The sequence below is a fragment of the Zonotrichia leucophrys genome, chromosome 3 (assembly GCF_028769735.1).
Source record: "Zonotrichia leucophrys gambelii isolate GWCS_2022_RI chromosome 3, RI_Zleu_2.0, whole genome shotgun sequence".
Classification (NCBI taxonomy): domain Eukaryota; kingdom Metazoa; phylum Chordata; class Aves; order Passeriformes; family Passerellidae; genus Zonotrichia; species Zonotrichia leucophrys.
In genome coordinates, this window is record NC_088172.1 from 100,796,397 (window position 1) to 100,822,018 (window position 25,622).

The window sequence follows — 25,622 nt, forward strand, 5'->3', positions numbered from 1 at the left end:
TGATCCAGATCTCTCCAGATGGAAATCTGTTGATATTGGTGATGGGTCTGAGACTGTGGTCTGCAGTTTCCCTGCAACTTGGAATCAGCTCTACTGTGTGGAGAGCCTGGAGCAGGCATCCTTAGGTACCCAAGGCTCTGAGCTTTGGTTGGAGCGTTGTTGAGCAGCTGCTGGTACAGCTGTGCTTCCTGTGTGTTTGCAAATGTGCCAGGAGCCTGGGAGCCCTGGTGCCTCTGATTCCCTTCCTCACCTCAGGCTGCTCTTTGTGTGCCTGTGGCTCCACTTGCCCCGTGCACTCTCCTGCTCCCAGCTGGATGCCCAGCCCAGCACCTGCACCAGGCAATCAGCTGGCCTTACATTTATCTTTGCAGTATGTGTTTGACTACCAGCAAGGCGATGTGTTTGGCTGTGTGGCCGACATTGGCTGGATCACAGGACACAGCTATGTTGTGTATGGACCACTCTGCAATGGAGCCACCTCTGTCCTGTTTGAAAGCACCCCCGTGTACCCTGACCCAGGTGAGGAAGTGGTGGGAAAAGGTTTGGCTGGATGTGGTAAAAGAGGTTTAAAGACCTGTCCAGAGTGACCTGCCTGCTCAGGAGAGGTAAGCTCCATTGCTTTGGATCACGTGTGTACAACACTCAGGAACCTCTGTGAATCCAGGGTAGGGAAAAGAAGCTGTCATTGCTTCTGCTGTGTACTCACAGTAGTGACAGCTCCCAGCTTTGGCTGTTAACCTTTCAGCTGAGCGTTTGCAGCAGTATATCAGTGCTGGAAAGGGAAAAAGGCACTTTGTGATTTGCAGGTCGTTACTGGGAAGTGGTGCAAAGGTTGAAGATTAATCAGTTCTACGGCGCACCTACGGCGATACGCCTGCTGCTGAATTATGGAGAAGAGTGGGTGAAGAAATATGACAGATCTTCCTTGAGGGTTTTGGGTTCAGGTAAGGGACATGAAATCTTCATCTGAAAAAGACAAAGGGTTCTAGCTGGTGAAATAAAGATGCCAGAGGAGCTCAGCTGATCACATGAAATGTGGTTAGAAAAAAGATGATAAAGCAGGCTCTGTGTCTGCTTTTCAAATATTTTCTCAGCAGAAGAATCACATTTTGGGTCCATTGGACTTTTGTATGATTGCCTGTTTCCTGGATTATTTTGCAGGGTCACATTCTTGGCTAAAAAGATTTATGTAATGTTAAAGGGCATCACTTTGAATTTTACTGGCATAGGTGACCCAAGCAGCATTTTCCTACATTATTTTCTGTTCTGGCGGTTCTTATTACATGACCTGCATTGATTAGTTACTTTCAGTGATATTAATTTCTTGCCTTTTGGTCCTTCTGGAAAAAGTCAATCCTCATTGACATGAATGCATCGCAGTCCTTGGTGCATGCCAGGAAAAGTGTGGTGAGCGTTCTGCTCGGAGACCTTGTGTTCAGCTTGTGGTGCACCAAGAGGGAGAATGAACTGCCTGCAGTCTCCTGGGTCTCCGGTTGATTTCTTTCTTGTTTTGCTCTAGTGGGAGAGCCCATCAACAAGGAAGCTTGGCAGTGGTTCTACCAGGTGGTGGGAGAAGGGCGCTGTACCCTCGTGGACACGTGGTGGCAGACAGGTAAGGGGGGACACAGGGGACCCTGACCATTGACAGGCTGCTGCTGGGGAGAGAGGGATCAACACATTTCAATTTGATCCAACAAATCTGTCAAAAAACCCCTCCTGGCATTTGGGTAAGCTTTGGAGAGTCACTGGGGAGTAACAGCAATTTATGTGCAGAATGTGTTTTACAAAAGCAATAGCAGTGTTGGGTTTTTTGTTTTCCTCTAAATGTTCTTTGATATTTTGAGTGTTGGAAAATGCCAGTTGCTGCTAGAATGATGAGGCAGAAATTGAATTTCTGGGCAAAGCTGGTGATAGTTAACTTGAATTGCAAAACTCATGTTCAGTTTATTAGCTGTACTAACCTTGTTATGGTGTTATCATGCAAAAGCACTGAAAGCACCACATGGCCACAATCTATACTTAGGTGTGCTTCGTTCTCCTTTCTGGGAATGATCAGGGCAGGATGGAAAACAGCTGTGTGCTCAAAGGGACCTGGTGCAACTGCTGGTGCAGATTGGAAAGGAGTGAGTGGAGACTTGCTGGCTGCCCACCAGGAGCCTGGAGGACAGTGGCCACCCCCCAGCAGGGCTGCTGAAGAGCACCTTGTCCCATGATTGAATTGATGTTCTGTAGCTGCATTGGCCCTGGAGCTCTGATGCCTCAGAAAGGATGCACCTGTGTATTGGCAGCATGCTTGGCCCAGCTGAGTGCAGCAGTTGAGGATTTTTTGCTGTGTGCAAGCTGCTGGACACAGTGGGTGCTGTCTCCAGTCCAGCTGGAGTAGAGCTGGCCTCTTCCTCCAGGCCACGTGCTGTGCCCAGAGTGGGGCTGCACTGCCTGTGGGACCCTCTGCTTGAAGAAATCCTGCAGCTCCTTCCTGGCTCCTTCCCCAGCACCCAGTCCTCTCTTTTCTGGGCACCAGCACTCAGGAGTTGCTAGAGGTGTCTTGCAATATGTCCTTCTCAAGTCATGAGATCCAGTTTGCCATGGAGACAGAAGCACAGCTGCTGGCATTCTGCCTCTGCTGAGAAATAGTCTTGAACTACCATTGAGCAGCACATTCATTCCCTTTCCAGTCAAGCTGCTCCTGATTTTGTCCTTATTCCTGCTAGCAGGCTCTCTATCTCAGTGTGATAAATTTTTTTCTGGCACACAACCAAGTTCCATTTAATCCAGACCAGACTTGCAGCCTCTCTTTTTTTTTTTTTTTAATTTTCAGAATTGAAATAAAACCACCTCAGAATTCAGAGCAGCAATGTTAACTGCTATCTACTTCACCTACTGATTTCTTAAATCTTTTGGGTTCCTACATGCTGAGCAGAAGGGAAGATGACTGGCTGGGTCTTTGCTCATCATTTGCTTTCTTCCTCACTTCTCTGAAGGAAAACACCATGGAGAAGCAGTTGGTTACTGCACACTGATGGAATTGAGAAAAATCCAGTTTTGCCCTAACACTTTTTGGTTTGTTTAGCTGGTGCATGCAGTGTTCATGCTGTGTTATCTATTTCCTCCAAAGTACAGTGTTATATCTTGTATTAAACTGTATCTCTTCTGGGATTTTGTCAGGTGAGGGGTTAAAAAACACCCACTGCACAGTCTGTTAGTGCAAAGTACTTGGTCTTGCCTTGAGCCAGGCACAGTTTTGTAGGTAAACAGTTACCAGCTCCTGGAAGTATAATTCATGATAAATATTCATGACATTGATTTTATTAGAAAGTGGAATCAATCTTTTTCTACAGCTGATGCTTTAGTAAAGAGGAAGCCAATTTAATCCTGGAAAGATTATATATGCCATTTAAACATAAAAGGAGCGTGGGAAGCGATCAGAGGAGCAATGTGATGGATGCTGGCTGTGGTCCTGCAGTGTCACCTTTCCTATGCAGCTCCAGAATTGCTGGTTAATTGTGCTGCTGTGTCCTCCACGGGACACTGCTCTCCAAAGCACCAACCTGTTGCCAGCTAATAAAGCCTGGCAGACATCAGCAAATGGTGATTGAAGAACCCACTTTAAAGCCTTTGGATGAGGCAAATGAGTGAGAGAGCAATCATGAGAAGCAATTTGAATAGTGGGGTGAGTGCAGATGAAAAGTTCCTATGGATCTTGCTGTTCAGATACCAGGTTGTGACTGACAGGAGTAGAACCAAAGCTGTGTTTGAGGTTTAGGTGTAGTTCTTCGTGATGCAGAAGAGTCACTAGGTATTTCCACTTTTGTCACTGATTTCACCAAAATAAAGCAGCCATGAGGAGTCTCATCTTTCTGTGGCTGAGGTGGGACCCCTGAGGTTTTATAAAGTCTTTTCTTTCCCAGCCCCATGACCGAAAAAGAAGTCAAAATTGTTGGTTTTGCCTTTCAAGGTTGTTTATTTTTTCTTATCTATTCCATTCTTTCTCTGACCCACTGAGGTCTGTCCAGCAGATTGGGTTGTGGCACACTGCCTGCCCTTGGGCTGGTGTTAGGTTTTTATACTAAGAACTAAGTGGACTTTATTTACAATAATTTTCCAATACCTATCACCTATGTTAGACAGTCTGTCTCTACTCTAAACCAATCCAGAAGTGTCACCATCACAGCAGAAGATGGAGGGCAAGAAGAAGAAGAAGAAGGAGGAGGAGGAGGACAGGACACACCCAGATTCCTCCATCTTTCCTCTTGAACCCCCATTCTAAAACCCCAAAATTCTACTTTTTCACCCTGTGACGAGTTAACTATCATTCTACTCAAACTCTTGTGGCTTGTAACTCTTCACACAAAGTTGGTAATTGTTTCCATGGGCTAAAATTGAAGGCACAGGTGTCTTTGACTCCATGCCAAGGTCTCTGAGCCCCCTGCCAGAGTCTTGAGTCACCCAGAGGAATTCCTGGGTCCTGACAGAAGAGAAGCTGGTTTTGAAAGACACCTCTGGATACCCCATGGAAGGGTGGGTTTGTACCCTGCTGACAATGTGGAAGCACAGCTTTTCCCTGCCAGCCCTGCCTCTGAACAGAAAGGCTTCATAAGGGCAGGGCAGAGCCTAGGAGTTTTGCTTGATGTCATCTGTCAGTGGCTAAAACTGGTACTTCTAAACCAATTTACAACAGGTCTTCACCATGCAAATAATTTTTAAGGCAGCCTTGCTCCCATGCAGCTCCCTCAGGAGTGAGGCTTTGCTGGCTGGTGTGTGGCTGGGATGTGGCAAACACCGTGCTGGAACAGCTCTCGGTGCTGCATGGAGGATGAGGAGTGGCTGAGCAAGAGCAGCCCTCAGCCCACTCAAGGACCCTGTTCTGATGCAGGGTTTGTCTGTGCAAACAGAGATCAGCAGGGGCTTCTTCCTGGAACAATCCAAGCTCCTCTTTTCAAAAGTTACAGAAAACATGAAGTGAATGCATGCCCATCGATGACATGGGAAACGCTTCTATGTGTGAGCCACATGTGAAAACATTTTCTAGAGATCTAAAGCTTAAGGACATCAGAGACCCTTCTTGAGAGCTGGATGCCAATTCAGGGTCAAAATCAGCCATTCCAACCCCTGGTTTCAATTTTCACAAGCTCAGCAAAGCTGGTAGAGGAATGCACTCTCCATGTGGCAGAACATACCTTTATTTATAGAGCTGTATTTTTAAAAGCCTTACTCTCCTTTGTTTTTGTTTCTCTCTTGTGTTTCTGAATTAGATTTAGAATAGAAAAGACCTCATTAAGGCTCGAGTCTGATTTAATGTTCATCCCAGCAGGAATGAAAAAGGATGATTAAAAGGTTCAATTTTGACTAGAAAATAAGCTCAACCTGCCTGTAAGGGGCGGGTTAATCTCATGCTCTGTAAAAACAGTAATTCACACTCCTGAAGTGTTTTTCCTGCTAACCTTAGTCAGCTGTGGAAACACTAGAGGGAGATAAATCCCCTGACATGCTGCTGCTTTCCCTGTAAAATCACTTCTGGGTGGGAGTTGGGGCTGCTGAGCGCTGCCCATGCCAGGCCTGTGCTTGTGGGTCCTGCAGAAACCATTCCCAGTGGCTCTTTCTTGCAAGGTGCCTTCACTCTTTTCTTCTTGACCTAAGAAGAGCTGGAATTTGCTTTCACCCAGCAGCGGATGGACTACATATATTTTGTTTTTAATTTTTCTGCCAGAAACTGGTGGCATCTGCATTGCTCCACGGCCCTCAGAGGAGGAAGCTGAGATCGTTCCAGCCATGGCTATGAGACCTTTCTTTGGGATTGTGCCTGTGCTCATGGATGAGAATGTGAGTTGGAGCTGTGCTGGGTGCCCAAATGAGAAGCTGGTGTGTGTTTTCTGCTTTAATCACCTTTTGGATGGCAAAGGAGCAGGATACAGAAGGAGGCTTGTTTCTCCTTAAAAATGGTGGAATAGATGATCAATTTATATAAATATAACTTTATATTTATATATCTATATGCTTATATATTTATACATTTTATATTGCTACATTTCTATATTTACATAATTTCTTAATTTTATATTTATATATTCTATCCTTTTATATTTACATAATTTCTTAATTTTATATTTATATATTTATGTTTACAATTTATAATTTCATATATTTATATTTATATATATAGAGAGAGAGCATATCTCAGTTGTCCATACAGATTTCTCAACAGAGCATTGCAAGTGTCTACAAGAGTTGTTGGCATTTATTTTCTCCTCTTGTGACCCTCCCCTGGCAGTCTGCAGTGGATCAATGACAAACAGAAGCTCTTTATTATTCCTCTTTTGCTCACCTGTGTCATCCTTGCTGTGCTTGAACCTGCAGGGAGAGGTGATAGAGGGCAATGATGTGTCTGGTGCCCTCTGCATTGCCCAGCCATGGCCTGGCATGGCCAGAACAATCCATGGAGATCACCAGCGCTTCATTGATGCCTATTTCAAAGCCTACCCAGGTAAGGAAAGGGCCAAGGGAAGGCAGTTTCACTGCACTAATAAGCACACTGAATATTTTCAGCATGAAATTGTTGAATATTGAATATTCAGCATGAATACTGAATATTTCTGTGCCATGGTGGCTTGGGGTGTGTGTCACAGGTTGCAAGCAGGCCCTGATGGTTTTAGGTAGTGTTGACCTTTCTAGCTGTCAAAATGGATGTATTTTCTAGAAAACTTTAATGCCCAGGCTTTAAAGTCCAAGTATCTTTTATCTGGAGCTTTGTATCTCACTTGGAAAAAGGCATATTGGATGAGAAATACCTCATGCATCACTGAATCTTAACCCTGTGATACAACCTTCCTTTTTAAAATATGGTCAAGTTGTCTGGTAAGTAACTAGAAGTGGCAGGGAAACATTTTTTGTAGGACATTGGACAAGACCACTGTCTTCACTCAGGAGAAGAAATTCAAAGGGATTTGAAAGCTACAGGGTGGCAAGAACTAGACAGGCAATCCTGAAAATTGTACAAAATATAAAATGGGCTGGATATAAAGAATGGGAAACTGGTACAAGAAATTGAGTGACCCCATAGTCTCTTATTACTCTCTACATTTGCATTTATGTCTTGTTGGTGTTTAGTTGGTAGTTGTTTAATTGATCTGGAAGGGCAGAAAACATGACTGGAAGTCCATGAATAGGGCAGTAACGGGTCCTGGCAAGAACCACCCTTGGATTTCACAGCAGTAGCTGCCTGCTGCTTCTCAGATGTGCCACTGGAACAATCCAGATCTAAACATGGGCTTGGTGAAGAGCCAACACAATCTGTGTCACAGGATGTTCCTCAGTGACATTGGAGTTTCCTGGAAACCTTTGGGCCTTTTCCAGTTTCCATCAAATGGTTTAGACCCTCCATGCTTATCATGGGCTGGTTTGGAGTTTTTAGCTGATCTGATTAGCAGTGTTTCTCCCACATTCACCTGCTAGAGAGTGACTGTTATCTGGGATCTGGATCTTTGTTAGCCGGGAGGGAAAATGGCTTTTCATCCATCCTGGTGTAAGTGATTAAAAAAAACCTGGCAGTGTTCCCATGTACAAATGTAATAGAGCTGCTCCCTTTCAGCTGAACAGCTGGAGTTTTCCACTGGGTGCTGCCAGCAGCACTTCTGAGCTTGACCAGTAGCCTGTGGCATGATGGCAAATGGCATCTGAAGTGGTTTTGCCTTAGCACTGTGTGCACCAAGAGGTGTGAGCACACAGCTGCTGTGCAGATGTTGGCATGATCTCTTAGAGAGATCAGAGAGCCCTCTTGGGTCTGTAAATCCAGCTGAGCATGGTGGGTTGTGTGGCTGGGCTTGGTTTTACATCAGGAACATCAGCCCCTGGTTGCTGCTGATTGCCTGCAGTGATTTGTCCATCTTGGCAGAGACCTGAGTGTCACAGACACATTTTATGAAAAATCCTTTTGTTGGGATCTTTTCTCCTGAGAAGCCTCAGAAATGAAATGTAAACATTGATTATCTGCTGCTGTGGAATGCAACAGGTGCATCTTTGGTTAGTTCATGTGGTTGTTTTTAATTAATGGCCAATTACAGTCCAGCTGTCTCAGACTCTCTGAGAGTCAGGAGCTTTTGTTATCATTCCACTTCTTTCCTTGCCAGCCTTCTGATGAAATCCTTTCTTCTATTCTTTTAGTATAGTTTTAATATATATAATAAAATAATTAATCAGCCCTCTGAAACACGGAGTCAAGACTCTCATCTCTCCCCTCATCCTGGGACCCCTCTGAACACCACCACACCTGAGCTTCACCACCTTGGTGCTATTCAGGTGCCACCATCACCCAGAAGATGGAGGCTAGGAAGAAGGAGAAAAAAGGACAAGGCACCCCCAGATTCCTTCACCCTGGGACCCCAAGCCCCCATTCTAAAAAAACCCCAAAATTCTACTTTTCACCATGTGACAAACTAGCTATCATTCCACTTAAACTTTTGTGGTCTCTGAGCCTCCTTGCAGGGGCTGGAGCCCTCCAGGGCAGGCAGAGGGATGTCCTGGACTCCAGCACACTGGCACACTTGCTGACCTGCCCTGTGTCTTTCTGCAGGTTACTACTTCACAGGGGATGGTGCTTACAGGAGCCACGAAGGCTACTACCAGATCACAGGGCGCATGGACGATGTCATTAACATCAGTGGGCACAGGCTGGGCACGGCAGAAATTGAAGATGCAATGGTAAGAAGTTCCAAGCAGGTGGGGGTCCCTTGGCAGGGCATATTCTGTGGGGTGGGGTGACCCTTTCAAAGCAGCTTTCAAACCCCTGCATAGGCACGGCTTGATGCACAATGAACAGCAAAGGTGCAAGAGGAGACAGCAAATGAGCAAGTGAGGGGAGCCACGCTGTGGGCAGTGCCTGCAACTGAGCCCTCAGAGCTGTGTTACCTCTCAGGGATGCAGTTAGATGGTGGGCACTTCATAAATGTCTCTCCTATTTCTTCCTTCCCCTCTGCTAATATCTTACATGAGTAAAAGAAAATGTATTTGGTGTTCGCAGGGGTCCCAGGATGAGGGAAGAGATGAGAATCTTGACTCCGTGTTTCAGAAGGCTGATTTATTATTTTATGATCTATATTATATTAAAATAAAATTATATATTAAGACTATACTAAAAGAATAGAAGAAAGGACTTTATCAGAAGGCTAGCAAGGAATAGAAAGGAATGGAATTATAATGAAATCTTGTGACTGACCACACGGTCTGAGACAGCTGGACTGTGATTGGCCATTAATTAAAAACATCCACATGAGACCAATCAAAGGTGCACCTGTTGCATTCCACAGCAGCAGATAATTAATGTTTACATTTAATTTCTGAGGCTTCTCAGGAGAAAAGATCCCAACCAAAGCATTTTTCATAAAATGTGTCTGTGACTATACCTGACCTCTCCTCCCTAAACCTGTGGTTCCTGCTTATCTGAACTGGCTGAGTAGGCCTGAGAATTAGGCAATGTTAAACAGAAAGCAACATTGATTTATGTCAGCTGCAAAACTAGCCTGCCATTTTGAGAGAAAATTATATTATCTCTGGGAATTGAAAACAAAAAGTCCTCAGAGGGTTTATATTTAAAGCTTGACCTGTATATTTATTTCTATATTATGTGCCTTGCTTGCAAATGGCACTTAAATGTAACATCTGATGAACCTGAGCTGTGTTTGCATGGAATATAGGATCCTACTTTATCCTTTATAAAAGTAATTCTTTTGTCTGTGCAAGTTTCTGACCATAGCTAGAGGCTCCAGTTCCTCTCACAATCTATGTATGTGTATGCATGTGTAAAAGAAAATATATTAGATTACTCTATGATGTTTACTTTCATATTTTAAGGTAATTTAAGATAACACAATCCATTCTTGGGTGTGGGATGCAAATGCATGGTTTCTTCTGGTCTGTGCAGAAGAATGTTGAATTAAACTCTGCAGTGCAACAGAAGTAATCACTGATGTGTAGCATAGTAACAAAAATGCATTTTGGGTCAGGGAATTAAGAAATCTGATTCTTTCTGCCTTCTTGTGTGTTTTGGGCACTTATAAGTCCAGTGTGGGCTGTGATGTTGGCAGGTTCCCTTTTTACCTCAGCTGGCCACAGCTCTCTGTAGCACTGAGCACTGCACGACTGGCTTTGCTTGTGGTTTGGCAGTGGCCAGTTGCCATGTGGGACCACAGCCATGCACAAAGAAAGAGAAAGAGGGTTTCCAGCTGTTGCAAATTCAGCTTGGTGTGCAGTGGGTAGTTATTTTTTGTTTATAAAAGCAGGGCCAGTGCAGAGTTACTCCCTGAGACATGGCTGAGGCCATGGCCACCAGCTGACCCTGCAGCAGGACACTGGCATCCAGCTTTCCTGTAGGGATTTCAGCAGCTCTGATTTGTGTATTTTTGCTTGACTTTTTGTGAAGGCTGATCACCCTGAGGTCCCTGAGACAGCTGTGGTTGGGTATCCACACAAGATCAAAGGAGAAGGTATGTGAAAAGCAGTGTCCTGACATGACATCTGCACACACTTCCCTTAAATTCTAACCCAGGCTGCTTGTTAGGAGTTGCTGAGGGAATGGGAGGGCAGATATCCTTAGGCTGACTGGCACTGCAGCCCCAAGAGACAAAGACAGCCAGGAAAATAGCTATGTGTTCCTAACCTGGCTGTTACTCTCTAAACTGTTTTCATACACAGTGTTCATGTATATGGTTGAGCTTCCTTTAATAGGATTGTGCTTAGAAGTGTGCTCTGAACAGAATGGGAATGGCTGATTTACATTGGCCAACCTCTGATCCCAATAACACTTTGGTCATTTATGCTGACTTGTCATTGTCACTGGCATCAGTCACAGGTGCCAGGAAAAGGTTGGGCCATCATTTGAGGGCTGCAGTCTGACTTGCCTTTGTAAAAAAGATCAATAGTTTTCTTGTCAGTCCCTAGATTGTGCATAGGAATGATCTGAAACCTTGTTTGGCATTCAAATGAGCATCCTTGGTTTTTCCAGAGAGTATCTAATGTGATGTTTGTGGCTTTTGCTCATTTGTCTTCCAGGTGCCTTTGCTTTCATAGTGCTAAAGGAGCAGACAGCTCGTGTAGACCACATCAAAGAAGAGCTCAAAACCATAGTTTCTTCCAAGATAGCAAAGTATGCAGTGCCTGACCACATCCTGGTAAGTGGGAGACTGAAACTGGTGCCAGCAGCAGGGAATGGTCACATCACACAGCCCTCAGGGTCCTGCCTGCAGGATAAAGAGGCAGGAAAACAGAAAACTGGCAGGAGGGATCCAGGGAAGGAGAGGGCAGGTGCAGGGGATATCCCTGGAGCAGGAGACCCTGCAGCTGATGTGCAGAATTGTGTTGCTTTATATTCCTGCTCTGCAAAGCTGAATATATATATATATTTTTTTTTCTGTCTGTTCTGGTAATGTGTTGAGATTTGTGTCACCATTTGTGCCTAAGTTTTCACATGTGATTAGATTTTAATAGTTAACAGCATGTTCAGGACCTGATTCCTAAAGGAGCTGTGCATCCTGCAGCATTCAGTCTGTACATGGCAATGGGGAGCAAAATCTACTTAAAATAACAATAAAATGTATGTGACACTTCTTTCCTTGGATGTAATCTTGTGTGCTCCATGATTGTGAAAAATGCCAATCACTTGTTTTTAAAATTTTAAAAGTTTAATAGTAATAAAATGGTTATAAAAATAGTAATACAATTAGAGTAATAATAATTTGGACAAATTGAATTAGGACAATATGAGACAATAAATACAAAGAGTTAGGGACATTCCGGGCAGCACAAGCCCGAAAAAGGACACAGTTAACAGAGGATTAACCTTAAAAGCAACAGCCTGTTGCATATTCATACACCTCATACATGATGCATGAATTCCATTCAAACACAGATTCTGTCTGGTCAGTGTCAGCTTCTTCCTCTGAATCCTGACAGCGCCTTCAAGGCAGGAAGAAGTTAATTTCTTCTGATAAGAGGGCACTAAATTCTTTTTCTCTCAAAGATTCAGGTGTCCAGTGGCTGCTATCTCACTGCCAGTCCTTTCTTTAAAAAAAGTATCCTACACAGCATCGTTTCTATTTTAACAATTTTTATAACCTAAAACTATATTTAACACAGTACCTAAGAGAATTAATACAGCATTACTTTCTAACACAACACATATAATATTCATTTTAATATCTGCGAAAAGCCAATCATAAAATACATGCATTTTTCACAATGATCCATTTCCCAGGAGCCTCAAAGGAGCTGTGGCCATGAAATAGGATGTGCCAGGCTTAGGACAGTCCAGCCAGATTTCCTTGTGTGTGGTTTCCAGTAGAACCCCAGTTCCATTAAAGGTTCATCCTTCCCTCCTTTGCAGGTGGTGAAGCGCCTCCCTAAAACCCGATCTGGGAAGATCATGAGAAGGCTGCTGAGGAAAGTAGTGACTGAGCAATCGAGCAACATGGGAGATGTCACCACTCTTGATGATCCAAGCGTTGTCAAGGAGATACTGGATGCTTACCAGAAGTACAAGGAGAAGAATTCCTCGTAACAGGCGGCTCTGGAATTTCTCTCCTTCAGAAATGCGGAAGGTCTCAAATAACCAGGCAAACAGCACAGCTCTCTCTTGGTGTTTTTTTAAAAAACTGTTTCCATCTAGGGGAACAACATTTTCCAATCCACACCTTTTTTTGGGATGGCACAGGGCTAGGAGCAGTCTCCAGTTTTCCACCATCAGTGAACTCCTTTTCATTGCGCTCAGGGCTGTGTAGAGCAGCTGTTGGTGGTTTCCATGAGCTGTGCTGAAATTTAACATGAGCTAAAGCAAGATGCAGATGCTCTTTTTAATGTTCCTCTTTTTAATGTTACTGTACAGGAAATGTTTTTTACACCATGCTTCGTGCTGTTTTAAAAGAAGCCCTGGAAAACACTTCTTCAATGTTTTCCTTCAGCTTGGATATCTGAGTGTAAGCAGCTGTATTTCACTGCAACTCTGGTGCCTTTCCAGCAATTCTGACTATTCTAGAAGGTGTTTCATGTGCATTATTTACTAGGGACACGAGAAGGACATGGCCACTCTGATAATTCTTCCTTGACTTTACCCATTATTCTAATATCTCCTTTCCTCATGTGGATTTGTTGCTGCCACCACGTATCCTGGGACTTCCCAGAGATGGTGAGCCTGTGACCCTTCACGTCCCACCTTGGTAACCCAGCACCAGCACTTGCAGCTGCAAAAAGGAGCCACAAATCCCCCAATGCCTGGATTTCCTACATGTCCTCAGTGCACTGCTGCCATGCAGATTTACCAAAGAGTTAAGTGCCACAAACTGCACAGTCCTCTAAAACAAGTGCCTCTTGCCTTCTGGAAAGTGAAGCAGCATTCCAGACCAGCAACCTCAGAACAGCAGGGAAAAACAGCCTTTGTCATTCCTGTGCTTTCAAGATTGCAATTAATGTAGTCAGTGTTTTATTTCTGGACTCATTTTATCATGACCACATTCCAGTTGAAGTGCTCCTTACATTTGGGCTGTACAGAAGAATTTGCTAGTAGGGCTACTTATTCCTGAATTTAATTGGAGCAACACTGCTTTTCCCAGGGGAATTGTGTACCAGAAGGACAATTTGTGCTCCCAGCTGGAGGCAGGGAAGGCAGGAGGGAAATGGGGAGGTGATCTGTAGGACTGGGAAAGGTGTGGGGAGTTTTTTGGCCAGCAGAGATTCTGGCACCACAATGGGAAGCAGGCTGCTTGAAGTGTGATATGTTCTCAAAGACAGGTGTGGTGTCTTAGATCCCAGAGTTCCACCAGCTGCATTTGCTTTTTTTTAAAAAAAAATATTTTAAATGTCTCTAGGGACTGAATAATACAGTAAGGAATACCATGCTTTATTAAACATCCCCTCCTTCTGACTGAAATGCATTTACATAAGGTAAGTAGACACCCTGTGGACTTGCTGGGAAGTTGAAGATAGAAGGTTTGAAGGTTTGACAGGATGTTAATATTTTAGGAGATAGACAGTATTTTATTGCCATTGCGATGGAAAAAAGAAAAAACCCAACCTGCTTCCTTAAGTAATTTTCAAGTGGGAAACAGACAAGAGTTAATGCTTTTGACAGAAAAAGTGCTCTCACTTGTTTAAACAAGTTGTCTCCACACAGTCGGAAATAGCAATGTGGAGGAAGAAAAATTTGTTTTAAACAAGATTATACACTTTTCCTTTAATCAAGAAAACATTTCTTATATTATGGACATAGAATTTCCTTGTCTTATTGACCTGAAATTTCCCTGTGTGTTGTCCCAGTGGTCACAGACCCATGGTTTAATTCATCTGAACTTTCACGAGCACTGTCTGTGTGAGGAGCAATGTGCTCTGGTGCCTTGGGACGTTTGTCATCCAATTCCTCTGCTCAGGGAAAATGAGAGGTGGGCACACTCAGAGAAAATGGGAGATGGGTGCACTCAGAGAAAATGGGAGATGGGTGCACTCCCTCCCCTGCATCCCTTTTGTCTCAGCTTGCATGGGCTTAGGGACCATGGCTGCCAGGGAGGGTCCAGGCTGGCCAGGAAGCTGCAGAAGCACAAGGAATTCACAGCTGGCACAGCTGTGCTGCAGATGGAAAGCTGTGGGTGCCACATCCCTGAAAATGTTGAAGGCCAGGTTGGATGGGGCTGTGAGCAGTCTGATCTAGTGGAATTTGTTCCTGCCCGTGGCCTTACTAAGTAGGCTACTCACAGAAAGCTTTAAATTGAAATCAAAATTTTACATTTTCCTTCCAGAGTTTAAAGTTTCCATCCAGAGCAGTCCCCATTTCTTCTTTCTACCCGCTGTGTCTGCCAGCTGCAGCAGTTGCCTCTTCCCTGCAGGCTCGAGCTGAGTTTGCATTTCCAGCAGCAGCAGCCCTGGTGTGTGGTGACAGTGCTTTCCACTTCATGGGCAGCAGCTTGTGGCTCAGGGAGGGACTGGCCCACAGAATTGGTGCTGGTTTCCTCCGTGCCTGAAATGCCAGGAAGTTTCTGAAGTTCCCAGGCCTGCAAGGCTCTTAACACAAGCTGATCTTCCCCAATCATGGTCAGATATCAGTGGGATCACAGGACAAACTTGGGGGCGATTGCTTCATTTAGAAAAGCAGAATTGTTGAATTTTTCTAAACCTTTGTGTGTTCATGAGTGATGTACATTTTGTTTGTCAGACTGCCTTTGTATCTTCATTAAAAGAGATCCAAAGTCAATTTTACCTGTTGCCATTTATTGCAAAGGGCCAGTATGCTTTTGTTTCCCCACTCACTTTGCCAAGACCTGGTCATGGTGCTTTTCCCCCCAGGTGCAGACACAGACCATGATTTTTCCAATTCTATAAAGGGAAAGCTCCATCTGTCTAGAAGTATGTTTTGTACAGTCTAATGTTAGGCCTTTAATTCAATTTTGTTTACTTATAATCATGCTTTAAACACCTTTCTTGTCCTTTACCAAAACCAGTGTCTTCGTTGATCTCTGTATTCATATTTTCAGTAAAGGAAATAGGTGTGATGGTTTGGCTTTTCATTGTAGGTGTCAGACCTGTCCTGTCAAGGGTCTGGGACTTTTCAGTTCTCTGAACTTTCAAAGGAAGGCAAAGGAGTTTGAGATCAGAATGAATTGTGATCCAAATTGCTGTTTTGCTTTGCTCCTTTTCCCTAAGCAGTAGCTCAGAGGAAATGAGTTAATGCCAAAAAAGTGCCACTGCAAAAAAGAGCAAAGTTGAAGAACGTTTGGATGTCAATAAGCTGCATGTCTCCTATAAATCCTGAGATCCCACAGCTTTACACGTTTTCCTGTGTGATGCAAACAGAGAATAAGGAGTGGGAATATTTAACTACCATTAATTGATATGGATAGTTCAGTTCCTTGCTTTGTGCACAAGTAGAAGGAGTGAGAGCAGGGTGTGTGTGGGCAACACGAGAGACAGCATTGTGTACAAAGTGTGTAGCTGTTCCAGAGACAAGCAGGTGAGAAGGGATTTCTTCCCAGGTGCCTTGGATCATTTGTCAGTGACACAAAACACATCCTCTGCAGGGTGTCCTGTCCCTTAAGGAGTGAGAAAGACTGAGTTCACCCTCTGCCTGCCCCCTGGATAAAACAATAGGTGCAATGAGGGGATGAACACCTTAGCCTTCCATCTCCAGCAGCTGCTTTTGGAAAGGTTCCAGTGCCACCTGTGGCCCTCTGGCAAGTCACAGAAGGACACAGAAAAGCAGGTGTCCATCTCCTCACTTTGTCTCAGTGCTACAGCTGCTCTGATCTATTTACTGATAATTTACTGGTAAAAGTGGAGACTGTTTTCTGGTCTAACACAATTATGTTTAAGGGCTGCCTCTGTGACCAATTAAGGCCACAGAAATTGATTTCAGCAACAGGTTTCTGTTTTTCAATTACTCAGGAACAGATGATCCTTTTCCACCTTGAAAACAGTTCTGGACAGGGAATTGCCTTCTGGCTCACTCTAGAGATGAATCATGTTTTCCATGGCAGTGACCCCAGCCCTGTTTTGTCTGGGATAGAAGGATTTGGGGACATAACCACCTTTTGCAGTGGAAATGATCATGGCTGTGCAAAAATTACCAGCCTACAAACAGTGGCAATAAAATCTGCTGTGGCAGATCATTCTTACTCTTGCTTCTGTTTCTCTGTAGCTTTTGTGTATCTGCCTTGACTCCCCTTCAGCTGACAGCTTACTTTGGCTTTTGGGTATATTGGGGCTGGGAGAGTAGATCCCAGTGCTTTTTAGTGTTCATCCTGTGCCTGGCATGCAGAAGACTCAAATTTCTTTTTATACTGATTGAATTTTTGGGATGTGATTTTACTTTTCACTGCCTCGGTCTTCTGCACTCCCACGAATGACAGCCTCACAGTTAGATGGGGTCATGGAATGGAGGTCCCAAGGTTCTGGGGTGAGCTGGAATGTGGATGTTCAGGAATGTGGATGTTCCTAAGAGATCAGTGCTGCAAACTTCATTTACAGCTGCTGGGCCTTTTGCCTGAACTCAACCCAAGCACAGAGAAAAGATGGCCCTGCCATGCCTCCCCTGCTGCCCAGGGATGAAAGGATGAAAGAAACGCTCCAATGATGACAATGACAACAACAAAACTATTTATTTTTGACAGCAAATGAGCACCCAACGCCCTCCAGCCCTCCCAGACTGGCAGGCTGAGCGGTGCCATTTCCATAGCATGAGGTGCTGGTAGCTGATGCCCAGGAATGCTGCTGGGCTTAGGAGGCAGAGTGTGTACAAAAGCTGCATTCCAAGCCCTGATCATGAGATTCTGATTGCCCAGAGCCACTGGCAAGTGCAGCAGCTCTTCTTCATTCTGTGCAGGAGAGAGCCCAGCCTTGGGGCCTGTCCCTGGGGACAGGGAAATGCTCTGAGTATAGCTTTGAACTCTCAGGGACAGTCAAAATGAGAATTGTTTTGAGGCAGGTGTTGTAATGTTGGGTTTGGGTGTGTCTGCAGGAAAGAAAGCAGGAATAAACAAACCCCTTGCAGAACAAAGGAGAACTTTGCATGGCAAATTTACACCTTACAGCTGCATTGATCATATTGGCCCACTGAACACTGATCATGTTTATGTTGAGTTTGGGTGCCTCTGCAATAAAGAAAGCAGGAAATAAACCCCTGGAACAATGAAGCAGAGCAAAAGAGCAAGCAGGGTTGATGCCAGCTTGCCTGTTGCTGGGCCATGTCCTGGGCAGAGTAGGCAGATAAGGTGTCCAAAAAAGTGACAATTGGCTTAGCTGCCCCCATCAGCACTGAGAGCTTTGGCTATGCTGCTCTCACTGCCCCACTCCAGCTGTGTGGGCTCCTTGCTGCTCCTTCCCCCATGCCCTGGGAGGGACATCTGAGGTTGCTGGGTGGCTCAAATGTCCTTCCTGGTGTTTTGGTTTTCTTTAAATTTTATTTTATTTTATTTTTTTATTTACTTTAGTTTTAAAATTCATTTAGGTTTCTTTAAGGGTTTTTTCGGTTTTGTACTTATTTCACGTATCTCACGGCGACTGCGCATACTCACACCTACTGCGCAGGGCTACGCCGAATGCGCACGGCTACGGCGACTGCGCAGGGCTACGCCGAATGCGCAGAGATACGCCGATTGCGCATACTCACACCGACTGCTCAGGGCTACGCCGAATGCGCACGGCTACGGCGACTGCGCATACTCGCACCGACTGAACAGAGCTGCGCCGATTGCGCAGAGCTACGCCGATTGCGTATGCTCACACCAACTGGGTGTGGCGTAAAAGTGACTTTTTTCCTCTCCCCTTTCCAGTTTCCACCCCCTGCAGAGGCAGGAAAACTGCCTTGCAATCAAGTACAAAACCTGCTTGGCAAGCCCAGGATGCCAGGAGCCAGCAGCCATTTCTCCCGGATTTCCCCTTTGGTACTGGCAGAAGCCACTCCCGGCCGAGCCGCCATCTTTGTTGTGGTGCCTTAAGCATCCCCCGCTCCTCACACAGGCGTTTGTCCAGTTCGGGTCGTTTGTCTCAACCCGGCCTCGATACGATGCCGGGCTCTCAGCGCGATTTTCCACCGCCTTTCCCAACGGGACAAAACGTTTGGCGGGGTCAGCGGCACCGGAGCCCCGCAAGCCGCGGCAGGGAGCGGCGGCAACGCTTATGCCGGGGTCTTGCCGGGACCGCCATTTTGAGTGTGGCTGGAGCCCGACCCGGCTCATGCATAGTCCCGGTACACGGGCGCTTCGCCATCTTTAAAAGGCAGCTCTGTCCCGACCGTGCCTCCGCGGGCCCCGCCGCTGTCACTGTTCCCAGCCACCACCGCGCACGGCGGCCGCTCAAGCCCGGCCGCGCCCCTTTGCCCTCCTAACTCCGCCTCACCGCTCCCCTCTGCCCGCAGTGCCGCGCTCTGCCCACAAGGCGGCAGCACCGCCCCCTGCCCGCGCCGGGCTGGGCGCGCTTTGGGGCAGGCAGGGAACGGAGGCCGAAGGTGCCGGAGCGCCTTTGGTATTTATTTATTCCCTTCAGACCCAGCAGCTGTTCCTGCGGTTTAAGGGTGTGAAAAATGCATGTATTTTATGACTGGCTTTTCGCAAATATTCAAATGAATATTATATGTGTTGTGTTAAAAAGTAATGCTGTATTAATTCTCTTAGGTACTGTGTTAAATAGAGTTTTAGGTTATAAAAAATGTTGAAATAGAAACTATGCTGTATAGGATACTTTTTTAAAAGAAAAGATCCTATCACATTGAGATAGCAGCCACAGGACACGTGAATCTTTGAGAGAAAAAGAATTTATTGCCCTGTTATCAGAAGAAATGAACTTCTTCCCGCCTCGAAGGTGCCATTAGGATTCAGAGGAAGAAGGTGGCACTGACCAGACAGAATCCTGTGTTTGAATGGAATTTATGCATCATGAAGTGTATGAATATGCAACAGGCTGTTGCTTTGAAGGGTTAATCCTTTGTTGTTATCGTGAGTCCTATTTTGGGCTCATGTTACCAGAAAAATGTACCCAGATGTCTGTAACTCTTTGTTTCTATTGTCTCATATTGTCCTAATTCAAATTGTCCAAATTATTATTACTCTAATTGTATTACAATTTTTATAACCATTTTATTACTATTAAACTTTTAAAATTTTAAAAACAAGTGATTGGTGTTTTTCACAGGGCACTTGATTGGTTCCTTCCTAGGTAAAAACGTTGTAACATTGGTTTAAAAATTAACTACCTATCTCTAGTCAGTTTCTCCTACGTTCCTGTATACAACAGAATGGATAGATTCTTTCCAAACCATTCTTTCCAAATGGTTTTAGAGATAAATTCCAATTCTTTGCCAATACCTATAAGAACAAAAAATTTGACAGGTTTTGGTATTCTACACCCAGCCGTCCCTGTGAATTTTCTGGCCAGTATGATCCCCCTCATTCCCCATTCACCTGCTCCTCCACCACAGCCTGGTGTGACCGTGTTCACAGGGGTCTGAGGTTGAGGGAAGAGACGAGGATCTGACTCCATGTTTCAGAAGGCTTGATTTATTATTTTATGATATATATTACATTAAAACTATACTAAAAGAATAGAAGAAAGGATTTCATCAGAATGCTAACTAAGAATAGAAAAAGAAAGAATGATAACAAAGGCTTGTGTCTCGGACAGAGAGTCCGAGCCAGCTGACTGTGATTGGCCATTAATTAGAAACAACCACATGAGACCAATCACAGACCCACCTGTTGCAGTCCACAGCAGCAGATAATCATTGTTTACATTTTGTTCCTGAGGCCTCTCAGCTTCTCAGGAGGAAAAAATCCTAAGGAAAGGATTTTTCAGAAAATATCACGGCTGCAGCCTGGCTCTCCCTCCTAGGGACATTGGGGTGCCCCAAAAGACATCAGAGCCCCTCCATCTCCACCTCCTCCCCCTCAATCTTCCTTCCTCAGCCCCAAAGAAGGCACAGAACGAGTCAAGCTGCCCTGGACAGCAGTGTGGTGCTTTATTTAAGGCCTTTCCATGAGTACATCTCCCCCAAAAGGGATTCTGCTGCAACAAGAATGGGGGAACCCCCAGAAGTTCCTCCCCAGCCCCACAGTCAGAGGAGAGAGGCAGAGAGAGAGAGTGGAAGCAGAGATGACACAGGAAGAAAAGTAAGAATGAGGTGCAGAATGAAATTGAAAAAAACAACCAAAATAACAACAACACACCCTGGGATGAGCAGCATAACAGAAAGGGATTAAAAAAGAATAGGGACAGGGAACGGGACACAAGGATCCAGTAGAGAAACAATGGCACATGGGAGCACCACAGAGCCACCAAGAATAAAAAAGAAATACAAGTAAGGTATAACAAAACAAACAAACAAACAAAAAAACAAAAAAAAAACCAAACCAAACAAAAAAACCCCAAGAAACAAAACCCACATCAAGAACACCACCCCAAAAAACCCTCAAAATCAAAAAACAACCAACCAAAGAAAACCAGACTGGGATGGGCAGCATTACAGAGAGGGATTAAAAAGAACAGGGACAGGGAGTGGCTCACAAGTATCCAGTGGAAAGAATGGCATGGAAAGCACCACACAGAATAAAAGAGGAACAGGAGTGGAGCATGGAGAAGGACAGAGGAAAAGGCAGAAGGCCAAACACACAGTGTGCTCAGAATGAATGTGATGAGATGCTAGGATGTGTTTTGCAAAGCACAATGAATAAAATGGTCTGATTTTCAGAAGACAATTGAGAACAGACAGCAAAACTGCCTCAAGGGTACAGAGGTTTCCTAAGAATTCTCCTGGAACAGGTGAAGAAGAGAAACCACACAGACTATCAATGCAAGACTCTAAAACCAGCAAGAGATTTATTCTTGTGTATTAAATGTTAAAAATCACATGCATAATTATAGAATATTTTAGTTAAAAAAATATTTCAAAAACCAACCCTGACAGTTTACCTGCAACTGCTATAAAATATCTATTTTATATATATATATATATATATATATATATAAACATGACAATTTTCTGTAATCAAAAAAATTAGACAAGGATGCAACCATCCAGGTAATGCTGAGTGAACTGATGCCCTGCATCGGACAGTCTTGTCAAACTCCTGCTGGCAGAACTGAGCTCACCCCAGCCCACGGACGCACTCGGATTCAAATGCAAGTGACAGCTGGGGAAATAAAGGAGTGGCAGAAAATTGTATTTTGCACACTACAGCCAAGACCTGTGAAAGGCCACAGTAGAATATGCTGCAAAAGAGCCCATGGTACAGGAAATGCAGGCTCATGGGCTGTCTCCTCAAGACTTGCTGGTGGAATATTCTGCATAGCTGGCCACGTGCACAGTGCCCCTGGGTCCTGTAAGCGACATCAGAACTGTCAGCACGTGTTTCACCAGGCACTTCAGGTTTAAGGCACGTTTTAGCTCCTAAGGAAGGCAGCCAACAAAGATGTTTGTAACAATTACCAAGGAACAGATATAAAAATGGCAGGTTGCTGGTTCTAAGCAGCCGAGTCGTGGCTGTTCTGAAGGATGGCCCCATATGGGTCGCTGTTAAGGCGCTTGTAGACAAAGTGAAAAACCTGGGGCTGAGGACGGCTGTGCAACTCTGCCTTGATTTTCTGAGGGTAGGTATCCTCTGTCAGTTGTTGCCAGGTGTCATCAATAAAAAGAAACAGCCTGTATTCTTCTGGATTTGCCACTTTAAACTTCTCAGCACAAAGCTGACAGACATCTTCGGTAGTGATGTATGGCCTTACTAGCAAAGTCTTTCCCGTACAGCCGCTGGTAACCTCCTGGAATGCAACACGAAGGTAGTTCTGTGAACAAGAAAGCAGACATCAGGAAGTCAAAAAAGTCCTTAGCCTCTGAAAAATGAAAAGTCAGCAACAAACAGCAAGCCTCTCCCTGCTCCAGCTGTGAAACACACTCTGGTGATTCCTTATGGCCATCCCATGGAGCTGCAGCCTGGTGTCCAAGCCTGGCCTAACCCTGCTTCACAGAACAGCTTTACAGGGATTCAGAAAGAAAATTTACTCTGCAACATTCAAGTAAATGCACCTGATCTTGAGGCAAAAGCTGGATTCCTCCTGTAGAAACTGACACACGGATACATTCTAAATAGGCCCCACATGGAAATGCAGTTTCATCTGCTTCCTGTTTGTTTGCATCTTGAGGTGATTTTATGGTAATACTGTATTCCCCCATGGGCTGCTTTATGCCCAGAAATGGGTCCTGGAGCTTTAGGCTGGGTGCAGGGGAGGGCTGTGAGCTGGGGGAGCTCTGGCACGGGCTGTGTTCAGGCACTCACTCCCCATGTGCTTGGCTTTGTGGTGTGGAGGGAGTCACATTTCTGCTTTGGGCTACCCTGGTTTTATTAGCTGAGGCAAGAGGTTTTCCTGGGACTGCAACAGCAATCCTCCAGTGACTTGTGTGCCTTCCTCTGGAACTGCTTGGCTCAGCTTTGGTGTGATAACCAGACCACTGCTGGGAGCTGGATGCTGCATCCTGGCTCTGGACCTTGGGGGAGGCCACGCCAGCTAAAGAGGGAGCTCAAAATCCAACAGCAGCGAGGAGCTTGAGTATCTAACAGTTATTAATTTTCTCCCTGCCTGCCCTGTGGGCACTTTGTTTCTGAAATAAATTGTTTTTGTCACTTTCATCCAAGAAATTCCTTTCCTATTGATGGCAAAGGAGTGCCCAAACTCATTTTCTTTAGAGAAATGTTAATTCCAGAGTGTTTTCTCCAAAAATTGTCTCTAAACCAGAGACAGTTTTAAAAGAAAAAAAATAGCTGGAATTAAAGACTAAATTGCAGTAAGATTGAAGGAGGTGGAAAAAATTGAAGGGAGAAAGAGTTGTTTATTGACTGGGCTGGCACCCATGGTTTGTATGCTGAATAAATAAAGTGTGCAAAATCCCATTGGTAGAGGTTTACCTCTCACAGAAATAAGCTGTTGAAAGGTAGAACTGAAAAGAATCTTCCAATGACTTAAGTTTCAAAGAGCACTCTTGTCTTATCAAGTATTTCTTAATACCACAAAGACTGAACACTAAACCTCTGCAATAGATTCTAAAAATTGGGACTGAACCCGACTGAAGAGAACTAAGTCTTTTTTTTTACCTGAAGAACTTGTAGAAAAAACCCAGCCCTAAATATGGCAAAACACACCAGATTTAATTTTTAATTAAGCTACCACACACAAGACCTGAAAAGCACAAGTTTTTAGATGGACAGGATTGCTGGAAGGAAAGGCTGAAGTTTTTTTACAGATGCCCAGAAAGCTGTATTTCATCATCATCAAAGCACTGGGGTTTTTGCTTTTCTTTCCATTTAGGGAAGGTAGAAAAACAGCCTCCAGGGCCCAAGAGCCAGCAAGGCTGTGAGACTGCAGCACAGAAATGCCATGACCACACCCTGATTCCCTGGAGGAGGATGACTGGAGCTGCAGATATGTTTGTTCCATGCTGGTTGTAGGCCAGGTGCTCCATTTCAGGACTGCAAGACTCAGAGAGAGAAGAGAGAAAATTGCCATTCTGAGCAGAGAGCAAAACACTTGCATTTGTGCCAAGCACATCCTGAGGGTGGTGGGATCCACTGATTCCAGGCTCTCTTTTGAAAGAGCAGCAGGAGAAGCACTGGACACACTCAGTGCCTGCTCCTCCCTGCCCCCTGCATCTTCCTGCATCCAAGTGAACACTGAGCCTGCACCAAGTTCATCTGCAGAGAAAGAGAAGATGGAACTTCCTACAAAATCCTGCAGAAAGAATCTTCTGTCACTTCCTCACCAAGCAGAAATAAAGGTGCTGGATGCGCCTATGGAAAGTGCAGAGTTTTGGCAGAAAGAACAAAGACTCCAGCTGCTGGAATCTGACACCTAAGTACAGGTCAGGAGAACAGAAGGTGGATCCCAGGGAGATGGACAGGCTCTGGGCACTGGAACTGCTTGTAATGGCTTCTCCTCTTCCTAACTGCAGACTGCTGAACTCCCAGGAGCAAATCCTCTCTTCCCAATTCCAACTCCCTCCCCTCCTTCAGCTCACAAACTGCTGCACCTTAACAGTCAGTCCAAAGCAGATGGAAGAGATGCAGGCCTGGGCACAGAAGATGGAGTGATAACCACTGCTTTGTTATTCTCCAGGTGAAGGTACTGCCCTGCTCTGGAAGAGCAGTACAAAATACAGGGGACAAACAAGAAAAAAAAAGACAAAAAAGAAAAATGTGAGGACTTCTATATCACAAAACTCTGCAGCCTGCTTACTTCAAAACTGTTGAGGAACATTTCTCCCACCTCTCCTCTTTTCTACCTGCTTTAGCCATCACTGGCTGCTGGGCAGCTGGGCTGATTTATACCCCTGGAAATCTGGATTTATCTTTTGAACAATAAAGTGTGCAAAAAAGCTGAATCTAAGATACAATGCAGTTTGTCCTTGCTTCACATGACTTAAAAAGGAAGGTAAGAAAGCTCTATTATTTAGTGTTTTCTTCAGACCATCATAATGAAACTGTTTGATAAAAAGTGAGTGCCAAGACTTCAAAGAAGCAAATTTGCCACCTGTAATCTCAGCACTGTTTCACTCCACTTGTAGCATCAAGGGAATTTGCTACAAATGACACCTCTCAAATAGGTATTTCCAGCAACACAATCATCCCATTTTCTACTTCAGCCCTAAGCTCTACCTGAAAATCATCAACTGAAGGTATTGTCCTGTTTGTTGTCCTCCTCTTGTGCCACTGCCGGAGCGTGTCTCTGGCCTCTGAGCTGAGCAGCTGGGCAGCTTGCTCCTCCTGGAAGTTCTTGATCAGTGAAAGTGCCCCATAAGCACTGGTCAAGTAATAGCCCCCTGTGAAGGACAGCAAGGGAAGAACTTCTCAGAGTGGTCACAGTCACAAGTGCAGGCAGTTTTCTTTGAGATATATATAAATACCCACAGAGAGGCACCCAGCCACACACACAGATATGAAAGTTGCCAGAATATTTACACACAAAAGGAAACCCTCCCTGGCCTGCACAGCACTGGAGGGTGTGTTCTCAGCTGCTCACAGACATGCAGGGGTTGCATGTGCTCCATATTGCACAGTGGAACCTTGGGTCCACTCCTGCTGAAAAGCCATTTCCTTAAATGACTGATAAGAGAATAAAAT

The 25,622-nt window shown here is 44.8% G+C and overlaps 2 protein-coding genes across 6 annotated transcripts in view; one reads left to right on the forward strand and one right to left on the reverse strand.

Annotated features, from left to right (window-relative positions):
• The window catches only part of ACSS1 (acyl-CoA synthetase short chain family member 1), a 35,454-nt gene extending 20,099 nt beyond the window's left edge, over positions 1-15,355 (forward strand). For 2 of the 3 annotated variants that reach the window (XM_064709614.1, XM_064709612.1), the window contains exons 6-14: positions 372-519; positions 807-944; positions 1,520-1,612; positions 5,708-5,859; positions 6,355-6,481; positions 8,567-8,694; positions 10,412-10,475; positions 11,041-11,159; positions 12,371-15,355. In XM_064709614.1, coding sequence (XP_064565684.1) covers positions 372-519; positions 807-944; positions 1,520-1,612; positions 5,708-5,859; positions 6,355-6,481; positions 8,567-8,694; positions 10,412-10,475; positions 11,041-11,159; positions 12,371-12,544 — 1,143 coding nt within the window. In that variant the 3' untranslated portion in view covers positions 12,545-15,355. The remainder of the gene's footprint in view (positions 1-371; positions 520-806; positions 945-1,519; positions 1,613-5,707; positions 5,860-6,354; positions 6,482-8,566; positions 8,695-10,411; positions 10,476-11,040; positions 11,160-12,370) is intronic. The other variant, XM_064709613.1, reaches the window with a different exon arrangement.
• Positions 15,356-21,382: 6,027 nt separating this feature from the next.
• Positions 21,383-25,622, reverse strand: part of RIN2 (Ras and Rab interactor 2) — a 62,856-nt gene continuing 58,616 nt past the window's right edge. For all 3 annotated transcript variants that reach the window (XM_064709616.1, XM_064709615.1, XM_064709617.1), the window contains 2 exons: positions 25,158-25,321; positions 21,383-22,296 (listed from right to left, as the gene is read on the reverse strand). In XM_064709616.1, the coding sequence (XP_064565686.1) occupies positions 21,979-22,296; positions 25,158-25,321 (482 nt within the window). In that variant the 3' untranslated portion in view covers positions 21,383-21,978. The remainder of the gene's footprint in view (positions 22,297-25,157; positions 25,322-25,622) is intronic.